This window comes from Staurois parvus, unplaced genomic scaffold (assembly GCF_062004578.1).
Source record: "Staurois parvus isolate SC_StPar_1 unplaced genomic scaffold, SC_StPar_1.0 ptg000220l, whole genome shotgun sequence".
NCBI classification, from domain to species: domain Eukaryota; kingdom Metazoa; phylum Chordata; class Amphibia; order Anura; family Ranidae; genus Staurois; species Staurois parvus.
In genome coordinates this window covers 1,105,988-1,123,875 of record NW_028318016.1, presented here as the reverse complement: position 1 = coordinate 1,123,875, position 17,888 = coordinate 1,105,988, and the positions used below count along the sequence as shown (strand labels likewise).

At 42.6% G+C, this 17,888-nt stretch overlaps 1 protein-coding gene across 1 annotated transcript in view; it reads right to left on the bottom strand.

The window, feature by feature from the left end:
- The window catches only part of TEX14 (testis expressed 14, intercellular bridge forming factor), a 206,445-nt gene that overhangs the window by 80,008 nt on the left and 108,549 nt on the right, over positions 1-17,888 (bottom strand). Inside the window, exons 5-7 of the mRNA XM_089679189.1 lie at positions 10,603-10,684; positions 10,344-10,471; positions 6,858-6,971 (exon numbers count right to left, since the gene is read on the bottom strand). Coding sequence (XP_089535315.1) covers positions 6,858-6,971; positions 10,344-10,471; positions 10,603-10,684 — 324 coding nt within the window. The remainder of the gene's footprint in view (positions 1-6,857; positions 6,972-10,343; positions 10,472-10,602; positions 10,685-17,888) is intronic.

Here is a 17,888-nt window from a genome sequence, read left to right as displayed (position 1 = left end):
AATTCTCCCACTTAAAAAGATGAGAGAGGCCTGTAATTGGCATCATAGGTAGACCTCAACTATGAGAGACAAAATGAGAAAAAAAATCCAGACTATCACATTGGCTGATTTGGAAAAAATGTATTTGCTAATTATGGTGGAAAATAAGTATTTGGTCAATATCAAAAGTTCATCTCAATATTTTGTTATATATCCTTTTTTGGCAATGACAGAGGTCAAACGTTTCCTGTAAGTCTTCACAAAGTTGGCACACACTGTTGCTGGTATGTTGGCCCATTCCTCCATGCAGATCTCCTCTAGAGCAGTGATGTTTTGGGGCTGTCACTGGGCAACACGGACTTTCAACTCCCTCCAAAGGTTTTCTTTGGGGTTGAGATATGGAGACTGGCTAGGCCACTCCAGGACCTTGAAATGCTTCTTACGAAGCCACTCCTTCATTGCCCGGGCGGTATGTTTGGGATCATTGTCATGTTGGAAGACCCAGCCACGTTTCATCTTCAATGCCCTTGCTGATGGAAGGAGGTTTGCAATCAAAATCTCACGATACATGGCCCCATTCATTCTGTCCTGTACATGGATCAGTCGTCCTGGTCCCTTTGCAGAGAAACAGCCCCAAAGCATGATGTTGCCACCTCCGTGCTTCACAGTAGGTATGGTGTTCTTTGGATGCAACTCAGCATTCTCTCTCCTCCAAACACGACGAGTTGTGTTTCTACCAAACAGTTCTGTTTTGGTTTCATCTGACCATATGACATTCTCCAAATCCTCTTCTGGATCATCCAAATGCTCTCTAGCAAACTTCAGACGGGCCCGGACATGTACTGGCTTAAGCAGGGGGACATGTCTGGCACTGCAGGATCTGAGTCCCTGGCGGCGTAGTGTGTTACTGATGGTAGCCTTTGTTACGTTGGTTCCAGCTCTCTGCAGGTTATTCACTAGGTCCCCCCGTGTGGTCCTGGGATTTTTGCTCACCGTTCTTGTGATCATTTTGACTCCACGGGGTGAGATCTTGCGTGGAGCCCCAGATCGAGGGAGATAATCAGTGGTCTTGTATGTCTTCCATTTTCTAATTATTGCTTCCACAGTTAATTTGTTCACACCAAGCTGCTTGCCTATTGCAGATTCAGTCTTCCCAGCCTGGTGCAGGTCTACAATTTTGTTTCTGGTGTCCTTCGACAGCTCTTTGGTCTTCACCAGATCAGACTTGTGGCATTCCTGGCCGCAGGATTGCGGACAGCCTAGCGCTTGTCCGGGACACGGTCCAATACATCAAGGACCGCCGTGTGCACGCGGCCCTGGTCAGTCTTGATCAGGAAAAGGCCTTTGACCGTGTCTCCCATGGGTTTATGTGCAGAGCCCTGCGCAGGTTTGGTCTCGGGGAAATGTTTTGTTCATATGTTGACATCATGTATAACGACATTTGTAGTTCCGTGCAGGTGAACGGCTGGAAGACTGACCCCTTCCCGGTCCTCTCCGGGGTCAGACAAGGCTGCCCTCTCTCACCTCTGCTTTTTGTTTGCTGTATAGAGCTCTTCGCGGAATGCATCAGACGGAATCCAGAGATCGGGGGAATCACTGCACCGGGACCAGACAGACGGGAAGTGAAGTGCTCGCTCTACATGGACGACGTGACGGTGTTCTGCGCCAACCAGCGCTCCATCGACCTGCTCGTCCAGACCTGCGAGGACTTCGGCCAAGCTTCGGGGGCAAAGGTCAACTGCGGGAAGTCGGAAGTCATGCTCTTCGGAAAGTGGTTCCTGCCTTCTTCTGCATCCATGCCCTTTGGCATCAAGACAGACTTCATGAAGGTTTTGGGAGTTTGGTTTGGTGCCGAGGGCGCAGCCCTGAAGTCTTGGGAGGAGAGACTGGCCAAGATGCGCCAAAAGTTTGGACTCTGGAGCCTCAGAGACCTCACCATCGAAGGGAAGACACTGGTACTCCGCAGCGAGATTCTCCCTGTGTTGCAGTACCTCGCCCAGGCCTGGCCCCCTCAGGTCAACACCTGCAAGGCCATCACCAGGGCGGTGTTTCACTTCATCTGGGGCTCCAAGATGGACAGAGTGAAGCGGGCAGTCATGTTCAAGGAACCCCTCAAGGGCGGTAAGGGCGTGCCCGACATCGCCACCCAGCTGAGGGTGTTCTTTGCTTGCAACTGCATCCGCAGAACTTTGCCAAGACGGACTATGGACTCTGGCGGGAACGCAATGTCTCGCTTCTTCCTGTTGCCTCTCTGGAGGTCCCTGGGGTGGGACACCTGGGATAGTTCCATCCCCTACAACTGGGACACTCCTTGGTACTACTTGGACACCTTCAAGTTCATCAGGGAGCAAGGGCTGCAGGGAGTCAAGCCTGACTTGTGGAAGCCAAAGACAATCTACAAGCTCATCCGAGCCAGCGACATTTTGGAGTCGGTTCCAGGCCTGCCTTCAGACACCTGCAAGGTGGTCTGGAGGAATGTTTCTTCCAACATTCTTACCAACAGGCACAAAGACCTGGCATGGATGGCAATCCAAGGGGGGTTGCCTCTCAGGACATTTATGCATGCCAGGAACCTGAGCAGATACAGACACTGCCCCTTCTGCATCATCCATGAGGAAACGTCTTACCACGTTTTCTGGGAGTGCTCATTTGCTCAGGCCCTGTTGGGGGCCCTGGAACCTGAACTCAAGGACTTTGTGCCACAGACAGCCATCACTCACTTTGGGGTGTTGAATGGACTATTCTGTGGAACTTTCTCTCTGGAGGACATTGACAGCGCCTGGAGGGTGCTGTGTTGCTTTAAGGACGCTTTATGGTGCGCCAGGAAGCGCCTCATCCACCAGCGGGAGAGGATGTCCATTGAGGACTGCCGCAGACTGACCCTCAGTCTGCTCAGAGACTATTCCTTGATGGACTTTAAGGAGGAAGAGGACGTCTGAAGATTTCCCCCTTCCCCCTACTCCCCCTTGCGTGTCTTTGTCTTTTCAATAAAGCTTCGGGCCTGTGGTTTCCCCCCCCCCCCCTCCCCCTTACCACACATACCCGATGCCTATTGATTGATTGCAATATCCGGTTTTTCGTTTTTTTTTTTGCATGCACTAGTATTGTTAGGTAACGTAATGTGTAGTAGAATGTTACAGTTTTTGGGGTAAGCGGCGTTATGCATGACGTGGTGGTCTGGGGATTCATCCTCGGCACATCACGTCAGGCATCATACCGCTGAGCGAATGTATTTATTTCTGAATGTATTTATTGTATGCTTGGAACTGTATTGCCATGTGGTGCGCTGCGTCGCAGTACAGGGTGAGATGTACCCCGATTACACGTATCATGTTGTTTTTGATGCTTCTGCAATAAAAGTATCTTTTCAATCAAAAATAGTGGAGTTTGGAGTGTGACTGTTTGCGGTTGTGGACAGGTGTCTTTTATACTGATAACAAGTTCAAACAGGTGCCATTGATACAGGTAATGAGTGCAGGACAGAGGAGCCTCTTAAAGAAGAAGGTACAGGTCTGTGAGAGCCAGAAATCTTGCGTGTTTGTAGGTGACCAAATACTTATTTTCCACCATAATTTGCAAATAGATTCTTTCCAAATCAGCAAATGTGATAGTCTGGATTTTTTTTCTCATTTTGTCTCTCATAGTTGAGGTCTACCTATGATGCCAATTACAGGCCTCTCTCATCTTTTTAAGTGGGAGAACTTGCACAATTGGTGGCTGACTAAATACTTTTTTGCCCCACTGTATATGATTAAAGGATGCCATTAGGTTAACAGTATGCATCTTATAGAACCATGCTCGTATTAAATGAATTCCACTAATTAAAAGATATTCTCCACCTATAATGACTTGCTGAACGCACAGTAAAAAAAAAGTGTCCCTAGAAATTTTTCTGAAATGTTGGCAACTATGCATGTTTTCCTTTCCTCTCTTGAGGAGTGTTTTTTTTTTTTTGCAGTCCTCCCATACAAGCCACATTTGTGGAGAATTTGTGATATTGTTGTCACGTGCACACAAAGACCACTGTTTGTCATAAATTCCTGCAGCTGCTTCAGAGTTGCTGTGAGCCTTCTGGTAGCCTCTCTGACCAGTTTCCTCCTTGCTCTTTCATCCAGTTTGGAGTGATGTCCTGATCCACGGAGGGTCTGTGCTGTACCAAATACTTTCCACTTCTTAATAATACACTTCACTGAGCTTCTAGGCATTGATAAAATCCTTTAAATGTTTTCGTACCCATCTCCTGACTTGTGCCTGTCCACAAACTTTATCTTTTGACGGTGCCTTGCCAACCATAGTTGATTATTTGCTTCAGTTGCACTGCTTGGTACTGAAATGCTCCTGGAAAGCTCTTTCCATGCTGAATTAATAAAAATGACCACATCTGATCATAGTTGAAAGTCAAATGGCTTTTTGTGCCATTGAGAAGGTGATTAGCTACAACCTGATTGAGTTTACAGGTCATTTTTAGGAGGGGGGGGGGGGCTGATCCCTTTTCCAACTCAGTGATTCTGTTTTTAATTTTTTTTTTTCTGACATGTTGCTGTTATATCTTTCACTTAGATGTTATAAGTTGCACTGAGTAAATACAACTGGATAAAACAAGAGCTGTGTGTCTTCATTTAGGGCAGCAAAGCAACAAAATGTGATTATTTAAAAAGGAGGGGGTGATTATTTTCTATACCCACTATATGTAATGCCAAACTTTTTATAGCTTTATATAAAGAAGGGAAGGGTTTAAACCCATATCAGGTTATTTTATGCTGCCTGTGTTCTGCTGAAAAGATTTGCCTTCACTTTCTGTCCTGGAATTTCAACAAGAAATGTGAGGAATGTTTGCAAAGTGAATGGAATTCCCATCTTAGATAGTTGTCACAAATACTGGTTTCCTCAAGGGCCCCTTTAGGGTTCATAAAGCCTATAGAGGATCAGTGATCATTTCTCCGATCTTCTTCCACTTTTCATCTTGCCTTCCCCTCCACCAGTACCAGGCTTACAGAGGAGCAAGGCAGGTCTGAGGACTTCAAAGTCATTTATTGGGATTTTTTTTTTATTTAATGGGCATTAGCCAAACTCAGCTGGGTAAATCACAAGGCAAAAATATACTAGGAAGTACAGTGAATGGCACCACTAACATCTAAATACTTGTTAAAGGCAAAGCCATATTAAAGTTCAATGATTTATACCTACAGGTAAGCCTATAATGAGGCCTACCTGTAGGTACAGTAAATATCTCCTAAATGTGCACTGTTTAGGAGATATTTGCTTTAGTAGCAGCTGGTGATGTCACCAGCACATGCACACTGCGCTCTCAATGGAGGGCATGCTACTCATTCAGAGCGCTGTGCCACGGTCGTGACTCCCATGTGCATGCGCGGGAGTAATGTCATTGCAGCTCAGCCTGCTCAGCGAAGCCTGCAAACCCAGAAAAAAGACCAGGTGAAGATGGTAGCCAAAGCAGTGGTGACAGTACTCTGCTGAAAGACTTCATTTTAACGTAAGCCTGTCATAATGCACTAATATGCAATGCATACTAGCATATTATGACATTACCTGCACTGGCCCAATTTTTTTTCCTACTACCGCATTAATGAAGCAATCATAATCTTTTCACTGTATGGCATACAGTTTCTGATAAGTAAATATTTGTATTGCAATTAGAAGTGCATGCTGTTAATGTTTCTTTAACCACTAGCCTACAGGGCACTTATACCCCCTTCCTGCCCAGGCCAATTTCCAGCTTTCAGCGCTGTCACACTTTGAATGACATTTACGCGGTCATGCAACATTGTACCCATATGAAATTTTTATAATTTTTTTGTGCCAGATAGAGCTTTATTTTGGTGGTATTTAATCACCCCTGGGTTTTTTATTTTTCCTTCACTGATGTGCGCTAATGGGGCTGCACTGATGGGCACTGATAGGTGGCACTGATGAGGAGGCACTGATAGGTGGCACTGATGGTCACTGACAGGCATCACTGATGGGCACTGAAAGGCAGCACTGATATATGGCACTAATAGGAGACACTGACTGGCACTGATAGGTGGCACTGACTGGCAATGTTAGGTGGCACTGATAGGCGGCACTGACTGGAACTGATAGGCGGCACTGATAGGTGACACTGATTGGCAGCACTGATAGGTGGCACTGATAGGTGGCACTGACTGGCACTGATGGGTGACACTGAAATGCAGCTCAGATGGGCACTGATATGTGGCATTGATGTGGCACTGATGAGCACTGGCAGGTGGCATGGATGAGCACTGAGAGCTGGCACTGATGGACACTGACAGGTGGCACTGCTGGGGCTACACTGATCGTCAGGGCACACTGATCGGCAGTGCCCTGATGATCAGTGCACATGTCCCCTCCGAGGAATGCCAATTGCCGGCTCTCCTCTCCTCACGAGCTGTCAGCGTGACAGCTTGTGAGGAGAGAAATGCAGATAACCGGCATTTCCCTGTTTACATGAGATCAGCTGTGATTGGACATGCTGATCACATGACCGAGCCAACATCTTCAGCTCTTTCCGTGGATCGGTGATGCGCTGTGTTTGAGGGACACAGCGCACCGCCGATCGCCGTGCTGCGCACTCCCGGAGCCGCGCATGCACGGTAAGAATGGGAGGACGTCATATGATGATAACGAGAGAACCGCCTTGTGTCCGTCATTGGACTATGTGGCGGGCGGGAGGCGGTTAAAGAGTTATTGTGCTTTTCTGTGGGTATAGCACCATTATTCATTTACACAAAAGTGGGCATACCACTATAATTTTCCATAACTACTGTAAAAATCTAACATGTTTCGTATTACTTTACATATGGTCTCTGTTTTTATAAATCAATAACTGATTCATTACTTCATTAGTTTATATTTACCTGATATTTTTCTGTTCCTCTATAAGAAGATCAACAAAGCGCTCCTTACTGCAGTTTTCATGTGTCATCACTTTGAGGGTCTTTACTGTAACTTCTGTACACCCCCACATCAGACTACATAAAGAGAATAATAAACACTGTTAAAGATAACATCCAGCATTTAGTTACCTACATATACTAGCTAATAACACAGCAACTGTGCTAAAGTAAGAAAATTTACTCAAAGGTTCTCTGTAATACACCCTTGCAGAAAAACAAAAAACAAAAACACATCTCTACACAGGATCAGTAGCAATATACTTCCTAAAACATATCATATATATACATATACACATATACACCGTGTTCCAAATTATTAAGCAAATGATATTTTTCTCATTTACCTAAATAATTGATGTAAATAACAGCATAATTCTCATGTTATTAACTATTAAGAGTACAATGCAAATTTTATTGAACAAACCTCCTAATGATAACAGTATATTTTTTAAACATAAAAAACTTACAATGCACTGTTCCAAATTATTACACACAGTAAGTTTCAAAACACTTTATAGGTTGTAAAGAACTGAAAATTGTCATTTGTTGTGTTTGAAGCATATTTACTGAAACCAAAAGCTATTTCAATCAAACTTTTAACAACATTTTAACTTTTTAAACATTTGAACAGGTCACGTTACATTTTAACATAGGACCCCTTATTTGATAGCAGCTTCACAAGTCTTGCATCCATTGAACTTGTGAATTTTGGACAGTTTCTGCTTGAATTTGTTTGCAAGATGTCAGAATAGCCTCCCAGAGCTGCTGTTTGAATGTAAACTGCCTCCCACCCTCATAGATCCTTTGCCTGAGGATGCTCCAAAGGTTTTCAATAGGATTGAGGTCAGGAGAGGATGGAGGCCACATCATGACTTTCTCTCCTTTTATCCCCATAGCAGCCATTGATGCAGAGGTAGTCTTTGCAGCATGAGATGGTGCATTGTCATGCATGAAGATGATTTTATTACGGAAAGCATAGTTCTTCCTTCTGCACCAGGGAAGAAAGTGGTCAGTCATAAACTCCACATACTTTGCAGAGGTCATCTTTACACCTTCGGGGCCCCCAAAGGGGCTGCCCAGCTCTGTTCCCATGATTCTGGCCCAAAACATGACTCCACCACCGCCTTGCTGACGTCGCAGCCTTGTTGGAACAGGGTGGCCGTCCACCAACCATCCACTACTCTATCCATCTGGACCATCCAGGGTTGCATGGCACTCATCAGTGAACAGGACTGTTTGAAAATTAGTCTTCATGTATTTTTCTGCCCAATGCAGCCATTTCTGCTTGTGAGCATTGGTTAGTGGTGGCCGAATAGAAGGTTTATGCACAGTAGTAAGACTCTGGAGGACTCTACACCTTGATGTCCGTGAGACACCAGAGGCACCAGCAGCTTCAAATATCTGTTTGCTGCTATGTAATAGTATTTTAGCAACTGTTCTCTTGATCCGATGCATGGATCTGGCAGAAATCTTCCTCAATGTGCCTTTATCTGCACGAACCCGTCTGTGCTCTGAATCAGCCACAAATTTCTTAATAGTGCAATGATCACGCGAAATATCGACTGTTTTCATACCTCGTCCAAGGCATTGAACTATTTCACTCTTTTCGGCAGCAGAGAGATCCTTTTTCTTCCCCATATTGCTTGAAAATGGTGCTCTGCTTAATAATGTGGAACACGTCCTTTAGTAGTTTTTCCTTAAATTGGGCTCCCCGGCCAATCTAATTATCATAGGTGTCTGAGATTGTTTTCAGTGATCAAAAGAGCCCTGACACACAACGCCATCCATGAGTTAAACTGAAAAACAAAATATTTAATCTTTGTGACACTTAAATAGAATTTGCATAATAATTTGGAACACGGTGTACACACAGTGCCTTGAAACAGTATTCATACCCTTTGAAATGTTCCAAAATTCTACAAATTTTGTCATGTTACAACCAAAAATGTAAATGTGTTTTATTGGGATTTTGTGGAACAGACCAACACAACATGGCACATAATTGTGAAGTGGAAGGAAAATGATAAATGGTTTTCTAAATTTTTTACAAATAAATATCTGAAAAGAGTGGTGTGCATTGTATTCAGCCCCCTTTACTCTGCTACCCCTAAATAAAACCTAGTGGAACTAATTGCCTTCAGAAGTCACCAAATTAGTAAATAGAAGCCACCCGTATGTAATTTAAACTCAGTATAAATATAGCTGTTCTGTGAAGCCCTCAGAGCTCTTTTTGTGAAAATTAGTGAACAAACAGCATCATGAAGGCCAAGGAACACACCAGACAGGTCAGGAATAAAGTTGTGGAGAAGTTTAAAGCAGTGTTAGGATATAAAAATATCCCAAGCTTTGAACATCTCATGGAGAAATGTTCAATCCATCATCGGAAAATGGAAAGAGTATGGCACAACTGCAAACCTACCAAGACATGGTCATCCACCTAAACTGACAGGCCGTGCAAGAAGAGCATTAATCAAAGAAGCAGCCAAGAGACCAATGGTAACTTTGGAGGAGATGCAGAGATCCACAACTCAGGTGGGAGAATCTGTCCACAGGACAACTATTAGTCGTGCACTCCACAAATCTGGCCTTTATGGAAGAGTGGCAAGAAGAAAGCCATTGTTGAAAGAAAGCCATAAGAAGTCCCGTTTGCAGTTTGCAAGAAGCCATGTGGAGGACACAGCAAATATGTGGAAGAAGGTGCTCTGGTCAGATGACACCAAAATTTGGCTTAAAAGCAAAACCCTATGTGTAGCGGAAAACTAACACTGCACATCACCCTGAACACAATATCCCCAATGTGAAACATGGTGGTGCCAGCATCATGTTGTGGGGATGCTTTTCTTCAGCAGGGACAGGGAAGTTGGTCAGAGTTGATGGGAAGATGGATGGAGCCAAATACAGGGCAATCTTAGAAGAAAACCTCGGCTAGTCAAATGCCCACAGCCCGCGAACCTGGAAGGGATGTCACTATTACAACAACTGAAGTCAGAATAGCTCCACAACCTATACACGTGATATATTAGGTATTTAACCTTGGTCTGTTTTACAGATGCTAAAAGACAGCAAAGCATTTCCCTGTGTCATGCCTACTGAGCATTTTGTAGAGCAAAAAGCACTTAAAGCCAGGGTAGTGAAAAGGTATTTTGAATAACTTTAGTTTTAATAGTTTATCCGTTATTTCTACATGGGGAGTGGGCAAAAAACAGTAAAGCTAACCTTCTATTTTCATAGAGGGTCTGCTTTTAAGTAATCAACTTGGCTATGCAACAGAATGTTATTTCCCCTTCAATAAACTATACAACATGATAAATTAGGTTGCTTTATAGATCTATTTTCAAGAGCAAGTTGATATTCCATTTGTTCTAAGAGGAAGTCACCTTCTCTGTGCAGTCATTGCTGTTTATAATGTGTGATTAGCTATTCCAAATTTATACTTTGACATCTTACTTTGTCATTGTCATATACGGTCCAGCAGAAAAGCTGAAAGCAGGCTTGCAGTCATCCTGTACAACACTTTTATCTTCAATTAAAGGAACTGTTGCTATAAATCCCAACTGTCTATCGATTAAGAAAAGCTGAAATAAAGCAATTATTACTTCCAATTAAAAAAATGCAAGTAATAGTATGTACACATATATTTTCTGAACAAGCTTACAGTGCTCATACACATTTAACTCCTTAGTGGTAAATTAATTTCAGGCATTACCTCTCCATATCCAAAGGTACACATTCTCTTTACCGAAATAGTTTTACACTTATGGTCTTTTGGGAGAGATTTATCAACTTTTCTAAAAAAAAAAAATCACAAACATGAGTTAGTTTCTTTGAAATGCAGTGGAATAAAGCTTCGAGTGTCATACTTATCAATTTGAAGGGGTTTACATTTGCATAGGTAAACTAAAAGCCCATTCTACACATTACAGAATAACTTTACGTTCCGTTAAATTCCTTCCCGTCACCTTCATTAAAAAAAGTAACCTTCATTAAAAACAGCCATACAAAGGTTTCTTACTAGTCTTTACAGTGATGGGCTATGTTTAGGTTGAAAATCCAGCCCAGAGGCTTCACTCTAGTTCACATTAGCAGCACCAGACACATAAAAATGGATGGAAGGACTGTATACCAGACTAAAATACACACTGAGGGTTTATTAAAACGCTAATCTCCATCTATGCCTCTTTTATTTCTCTCTCTTATGCTTATTTTGCAAAAATCAAGGTATCAGATTTTATATAATCTGAACAAAGAGAGCCTCTGAAGCAATATGCTACTAGTCTAATTAGTAATTGGTAAATTACTGCATGACACATTAGTACAAGTAGGTGTCTTATTATTTGTTATTAATATACATGGACTTCAAAACATGACTGTCTTTGTGTAGCAGTAGGAAGCGTTATTTCCAGGTCAAGGCTGCTAACTCAGAAGCTTTCAAAAGTGATGGCAAACAAAAAGGCAATCTTGCTTAAGGGAAGACAGGGAACTATCCATAATAGGCTGAAAGTGACAGAGGTTTTGAAACACCTTGGGGTGAATAAACCAATCTCAGGAGTTCAAACATCAGCAACTAAGGCTATCTACCTGCCGGTTTTCCACGTCCTGAATGTAGATGGTGGACAGGGCTGGAACATAAAGTTCTGCCCAAGCTTGAATCAGATTCACTTCCCTCTGAGCTGCAACACTTCTAGTTCCTTATTGTTAGGTGAATGTAAGCCACTGCCATTGCATTGTCTGAGTGAATCCTGGTCAGATTACTACAAACAAGAGGACCGGCACTGAAGGAAAAGGGAGAATTTTGATTTAATTTTGACTTTCAGTTGCATCCACAGAAGAATAAACATTCATCTAGTAAAACTTTGGAAAAGTTTGAACAGAGGGCCAGGTGGCAGACTTACAAAACTGGGTAAGTGAGGCCTGGTGCTGGAATGCCCACTGAACCCGATGAAGTATGTAAAAGTGCACAACGAGATTAGTCCTTTAGAGTGTAAGCTTTGGTGATGAGTTGCCGTATCCATCTAGCAATGCTGGATTGGGAAGCTAGATGTCTATTGCAAGGTCCTGAGGGTAGGACAAATAAGGAGTCTGTCTTCCTGATAGAGGCTGTTATTTTAAGGTAGCCTCTGAAGGCTCTGATTATGTATAAACAGTAAAGAGCAATTTCCTTAGTGTGCTTTTGGAGCAAGAACCAATGAAGGAAAGATTATGTCTTCATTGATGTTGAAGAATAATACCACTTCAGGAATAAAAGATGGTCTTGGGAGTAAGACTATCTCAGCTTCATAAAGAATGAAAAATGGCCCCTAAGAAAAGAGAAGTGCTAACTTAGAGACAGATCTGACAGATGTGACAGCAACTAAGAAGGACACTTTGAGGTGGAGATCATCTACGGGATTCCACTAATGAGTTCGAATGGTAGTTTCTGTAGGATAGAGAGAACCATAATGATGTCACAAGGAAGTACAGGATGCTGTAAGAGAGGCCAGATCCAAAATACATATTGAATAAAGGATTTGACAAGGAAAGTGAGGCCAGAAGTTTTTGAAAAAGAATAGGCGAGGCCAAAACCTGTCCTGTTAGAGTGCCTAAAACCAAGCGTTGGTCAGTCCTAATGGTAGGCTAGAATGCAAGACAAAGAAATCTCTAGGACTGAAGTGCCTGTGCTCACAGCAGGCCAGGAAAGATTTCCAGGTACAAAAGTAAATCTTTCTGAAATTGACTTTTCTTGCATTTAGCAAATGACAGACTCAGAGAGCCTTCTGTTCCTAAAGACATGAGCTTAAACAACCATTTCAATTAATCCAGTGACTTAGTAGCAAGGTGGAACAGAGGATCCTGAGACAACAAGTCTGGCTTGTTGGGAAGACGCCAGGGGTCTTTTTCTAGTAGTCTGAGTATGTCTGTTTATCAAATTCTTATAGGGCATTTTGGGCAATGAAAATCACCAGTTTATTCTCTTGCTCTATTTTGTAGAATTATTAAGGTAAAATTCACACTGGATTCAAGGCATAGATTAGCCTGAACTGAGACCAAGGCATCCAATGCCAGCACTAGTGTACCATTGGTCTTAGCCCCAAACATGGTAAATTTTTTGTTGAATCTTGAAGCCAGGAGGCTGAAGATGTTAAAGTGAAGGGCCAAGTTTCCTTGGCCTTGGCCTAGAAAGTAATGGCTGAGGTAAACTGCCATCCAGTTGTGCACTCCTGGTACATGGACAGCAGAGATTTCTTGACAGTGTTTCTCCATTCAGGAGATGATCTGGCTTGCTTCCTTTAAGGCTGCATGAGTTCTGGTGTCCTGTTGGTGCTTAATATATGGCACAGCTGTGGCGTTGTCTGATTGCACCCTGATTGGGTGTCTTTGCAGAAGGGGGTTCAGTGTTGTAGAGATATCTTGATTGCTCCGAGCGCCAGGTTGACTTCTACCAATAGCCATGTTCCTTGAACTGCGTGAGACTGGAACACTCCTTCTCAGCTTGAAAGACTGGCATCTGTTGTTATTACTTACCAGTGATATGGAAGGAAAACCGTCCCCATTGTTAAAAAAGAAGTAGCGCTTTTTCCCCCCTATTTATACTTTCCTAGGAGGATAGATGCTGCATCTGTCCCCCGCTGGCTCTAAGTTGCTGAGTCTGCCGGCTGCTCTGAGCAAAGAGCGGTGACTGACAGTCAACACTCTCTGTTCAGCCCTTCCAGTGCTCACTGGAGTGCTGGGCTGTGGATGGAGCAGCTGGCTCAGGCTCTCAGTGCTTTGTTGAGAGGCTGAGCCACGTGCCAGATTCTGGGGTGCATCCCAACTTTGCAGTCAGGATTTTTCCCCAGCTTTGACCAGCTGAGTGACATCAGCCGACAGCAGACTTCAATCCACTGTCAGCTGAACACGGGTCATGGGAGTGCAAAACGAACTGCACTCCTGTGATCCACAGGAGAAGTACAGCCAAAAGAGCTCTGGTTTTACTTCTCCTTTAAGGCTGGACTGAAGATTTGCCAAACTAGAGAATTCCTTGCTTGGCTGGACAGTAGCTTGGGTAGGTCAAAACATGGAGCATGCTTGTTCCATGCCAAAAATACACTGTGTTAGATATGTCTCGAATCAAAATGGGCAAATGGAACAGCCTTGAAGAAGATTACCATGAGACCCAGAACTCGCACAGAGGGACCATCCCTATGACCTCAAGTCCTGAGCATGAGCGCTAAGAGAAAGCAGTTTCTACTCTGGAAGGAAGACCTTTGCTTGGGATGTTTCTAGGATCAGACCCAAGTATTCCAGGAGTAGAGAATGTTGGAGAGCTGATTTCTGGAAGTTGATCACCCAACAAAAAGCCTTAAACATCAGAACTGTCCTGTAAACGTTTCCAGATAGCTGAAAGGGAGTTCTTCAGAAGAAGATTGTCTAGATAACCTGTAAACTGGGTTCCCTGAGTTATTAGAAAGATAAGAATTGATGCAAGGAAATCTGTGAATATTGTGGGAGCAGAGGATAGGCCAAATGGCAGAGGGACAAACTGGAAGCGATTGTTTCCTACTGCAAAGCATAGATAGTGCTGATGAACCGGATAAATGCGAATATGCAGATAGTCTACATACGCAAAGAATTCCCCTTGTCTTTGAAAGACAGTAACTGATCTTGCAGATTCTGTGTACAGCATTAAAGTGCTCTGTGTTTTTAGGCGATAGAGGCTCCCAAGGAAGAGATGTTTGAAATTTTCTACGGTGAAAGAATTACCTTCACTTCTGGGACATCTCTGATGAATTTGTCAAGTGCCTCACAAAGGAAACATCCTCCTGCACAGTTACATAAATAAATAGTGTAGCGCTCAAAATAAATAATGAATATAAATAAGTGACCAATTCATAAAGTAAACATGATAAAAAAATTCCCCTACAATCAAAAATACCTTATAGTAATAATGAGGATAATATAAATAGTGTCAACTTATCATAAATAACTATAATTCATATTGAACATAGGTGTTCACACTCTATATAAATAAACCAAGTGTCTAAAAAATTACATATCGTGCTCACACACCTACTAAGCAAAATAATAACCAGGTTATCATAAAACCTTTATAAGGATAAAAGTGCTATAGTGCCAAAAAAAGTGCAAACAAGTGTCCACTCTGTCAAAAATCAATTGGAATAATGTCCTTCTGGTGATAAACATAATCATGCAATGTGTAGTGGTTATTGATCTATTCGCGATTGTGCCAAAATCTTCTCCTTATGGTGGCTAAATTGCCTCCTCACCTCCTCCCAATGACCCCTAGGGGCCAACAGGCTTGCAGGATCACCCTGGATCCTTAATTCATAGAGGCCAGCAGCATGTTTCATCCCTCTGGTCCCTCCTTGGCAAAAGGGAGTTCCAAGGAGTAAAAAGGGGTGATAAAAAGGAGGGGTCCGTTTGGAGGGGTGTGCCCCTGGGCATTTTCACACCTTTGGCCACACCCTCAGAGATACCTTGGCTGAGTAGGGGAAATAGGAGCCCCATAAGGAGATCCACTGAAGGAAGGAAGCTGCTGGCCTCTATGAATTAAGGATCCAGGGTGATCCTGCAAGCCTGTTGGCCCCTAGGGGTCATTGGGAGGAGGTGAGGAGGCAATTTAGCCACCATAAGAAGATTTTGGCACAATCACGAATAGATCAATAACCACTACACATTGCATGATTATGTTTATCACCAGAAGGACATTATTCCAATTGATTTTTGATAGAGTGGACACTTGTTTGCACTTTTTTTGGCACTATAGCACTTTTATCCTTATAAAGGTTTTATGATAACCTGGTTATTATTTTGCTTAGTAGGTGTGTGAGCACGATATGTAATTTTTTAGACACCTGGTTTATTTATATAGAGTGTGAACACCTATGTTCAATATGAATTACAGTTATTTATGATAAATTGACACTATTTATATTATCCTCATTATTACTATAAGGTATTTTTGATTGTAGGGGAATTTTTTTGATCATGTTTACTTTATGAATTGGTCACTTATTTATATTCATTATTTATTTTGAGCGCTACACTATTTATTTATGTAATTTTACACTGTGTTAGGTATCAGTTGGTGAGTGTTGGCAGCTTAAGGCTAGTTTTCTCCATTTATAGCGTAGGAGGACCTCTGATTACTTTTATCCTCCTGCACAGGGCACACATGTGAGGAGCCTTTAAAAGGCAGCTTCAGCTGACCAGGCTTTGAGCTACAATATTCTCCCAAGTGAATAGAAATTAGAGCCATTGTGGAAATTTGTGTCATTACTTGTTCTAGGTCATCCACATAGAAGTGCATGGCAGAAGGTAATTGCTGTAATTGCTCCTGGAATACAGGTACATGCAGGTTGTTCATAGTCCTAGTCCAGTTAGCTGCGGTTTGACAGACAAGAATTGCAGCAATAGCTGGTTGGAGAGCTTGGCCTGCAAGTGGAAAGAAACAGTCTCAAACATCCTATGTGCAGAATCTATGAATCAAGGGACATCTTCAATTGGTACAATGAGATTTTTGCTTAAGACTGAGAGAGCAGGATCTACCACAAAAACAAGCCACGTTTTGTGAACTCTTTTTCCACTGAATAAAGGTTGGCAGTGATTTTATTTTCTGGATTAACCAAATCATCCTAAATTGCCTATTCTATTTGTTCAAGAATTGGGAATTTCTTTTTAGATTTAGCAGGTCTGTCTTGTATGGTAAGATGGAGGAGAACCAAATCTAACAATGTCAAGGCTTTGTGCACAGCAAAAGTGAGCATATCCACACTAGCAAGCATATTGTGTGAAGCCGCAACATCAGGTGTCTAGAAGTCTGGGGATGAGAAATCTTCCGCAGCCTCTATCACCTCTTCCGAGTCCTCCTCATTCACTTCTATGTCTGCCTCATCCTGGATAGGCATATCAGAATCCAACACAGGTACAGACTGGACTGTGGAGCTGGAGAAGGATCCTGTTTTTTTTTAGCCGAGGACAGCAACAGCTGTTTTAAAACTGTTAGTTTTAGGAGGAATTTTGCTGAAAAGTCTGCTTTATGGCTGGTTTACACCTAATGCAGTCAGGTGCATCTTGAAATGCAGTATGAACACAGTGGAAATGCATATGCATGAAAATTGAATATTTCAGTGAGCCTCTTTTACACCATTGCAGTGCTTTCAAATGCATTTAAAAAAAGTAGCTACAAATGCATGTAAACACACAAATGCATTCAAATAAACTCCAAAAAGGCACCACAAACACACGGAATATGCACGTAAACACACTGAAAACGCATTGTAAATGTATGTAAACATAAAAGCAGAAACACACAGTGAATGTGAGGATTGTGGCATAAACAAGCCTTTAGCTATGTGTTTTCATGCATTTGAAGAACAGGAGGCACCAACCTAAGTGCAGTATTAAAAGCACTTAGATTGGTGCCTCCTGTTCTTCTTCTTATTCTCCCACAGAGCTTGCTATACTCTGAGGATGGCGGCTGTCGATGCATACCCCATTTAATATTAGACTGATGAACTTTTATGGACTATTTATGATAACTGGTGCTAGGTCCAGTGCCCCTCTCCCAAGTCTTTTATATACTGCACCTATATACCTTTGCTGGATATTAAACTTCTGTGCGCCAGAAACCATTTCCAATCTGTTTTCATACATTTGCAGGGGTTTTTGTTTTTAAATAATTTTATATTTATTTTAATTTGTTTTTACCAAATTGTATTTACATGCATTTGCATGTATTCACATGCATTTACAGTAGGTTTATAGGTGTTCGCTTGCATTTCTGGTGCATTTACATGAGTTTTCAGTGCATTCTGGTGCAGAACTGCTATGTTTTTTTTCCAACGCTCCAGTAAAAGGCGAGCATCATCAATGAGTATTGTGTAGGCCTTTGGAAGAGTGGATGTTTGCCAGAGCTTTTGCTGTCGCTCCCACAGATACAGGTGAGGGTTTCTGAATGAGGTAGAGAGGCAGGATGGAGACATCACAATCTCCATCTCATCAAATCAGAGAACA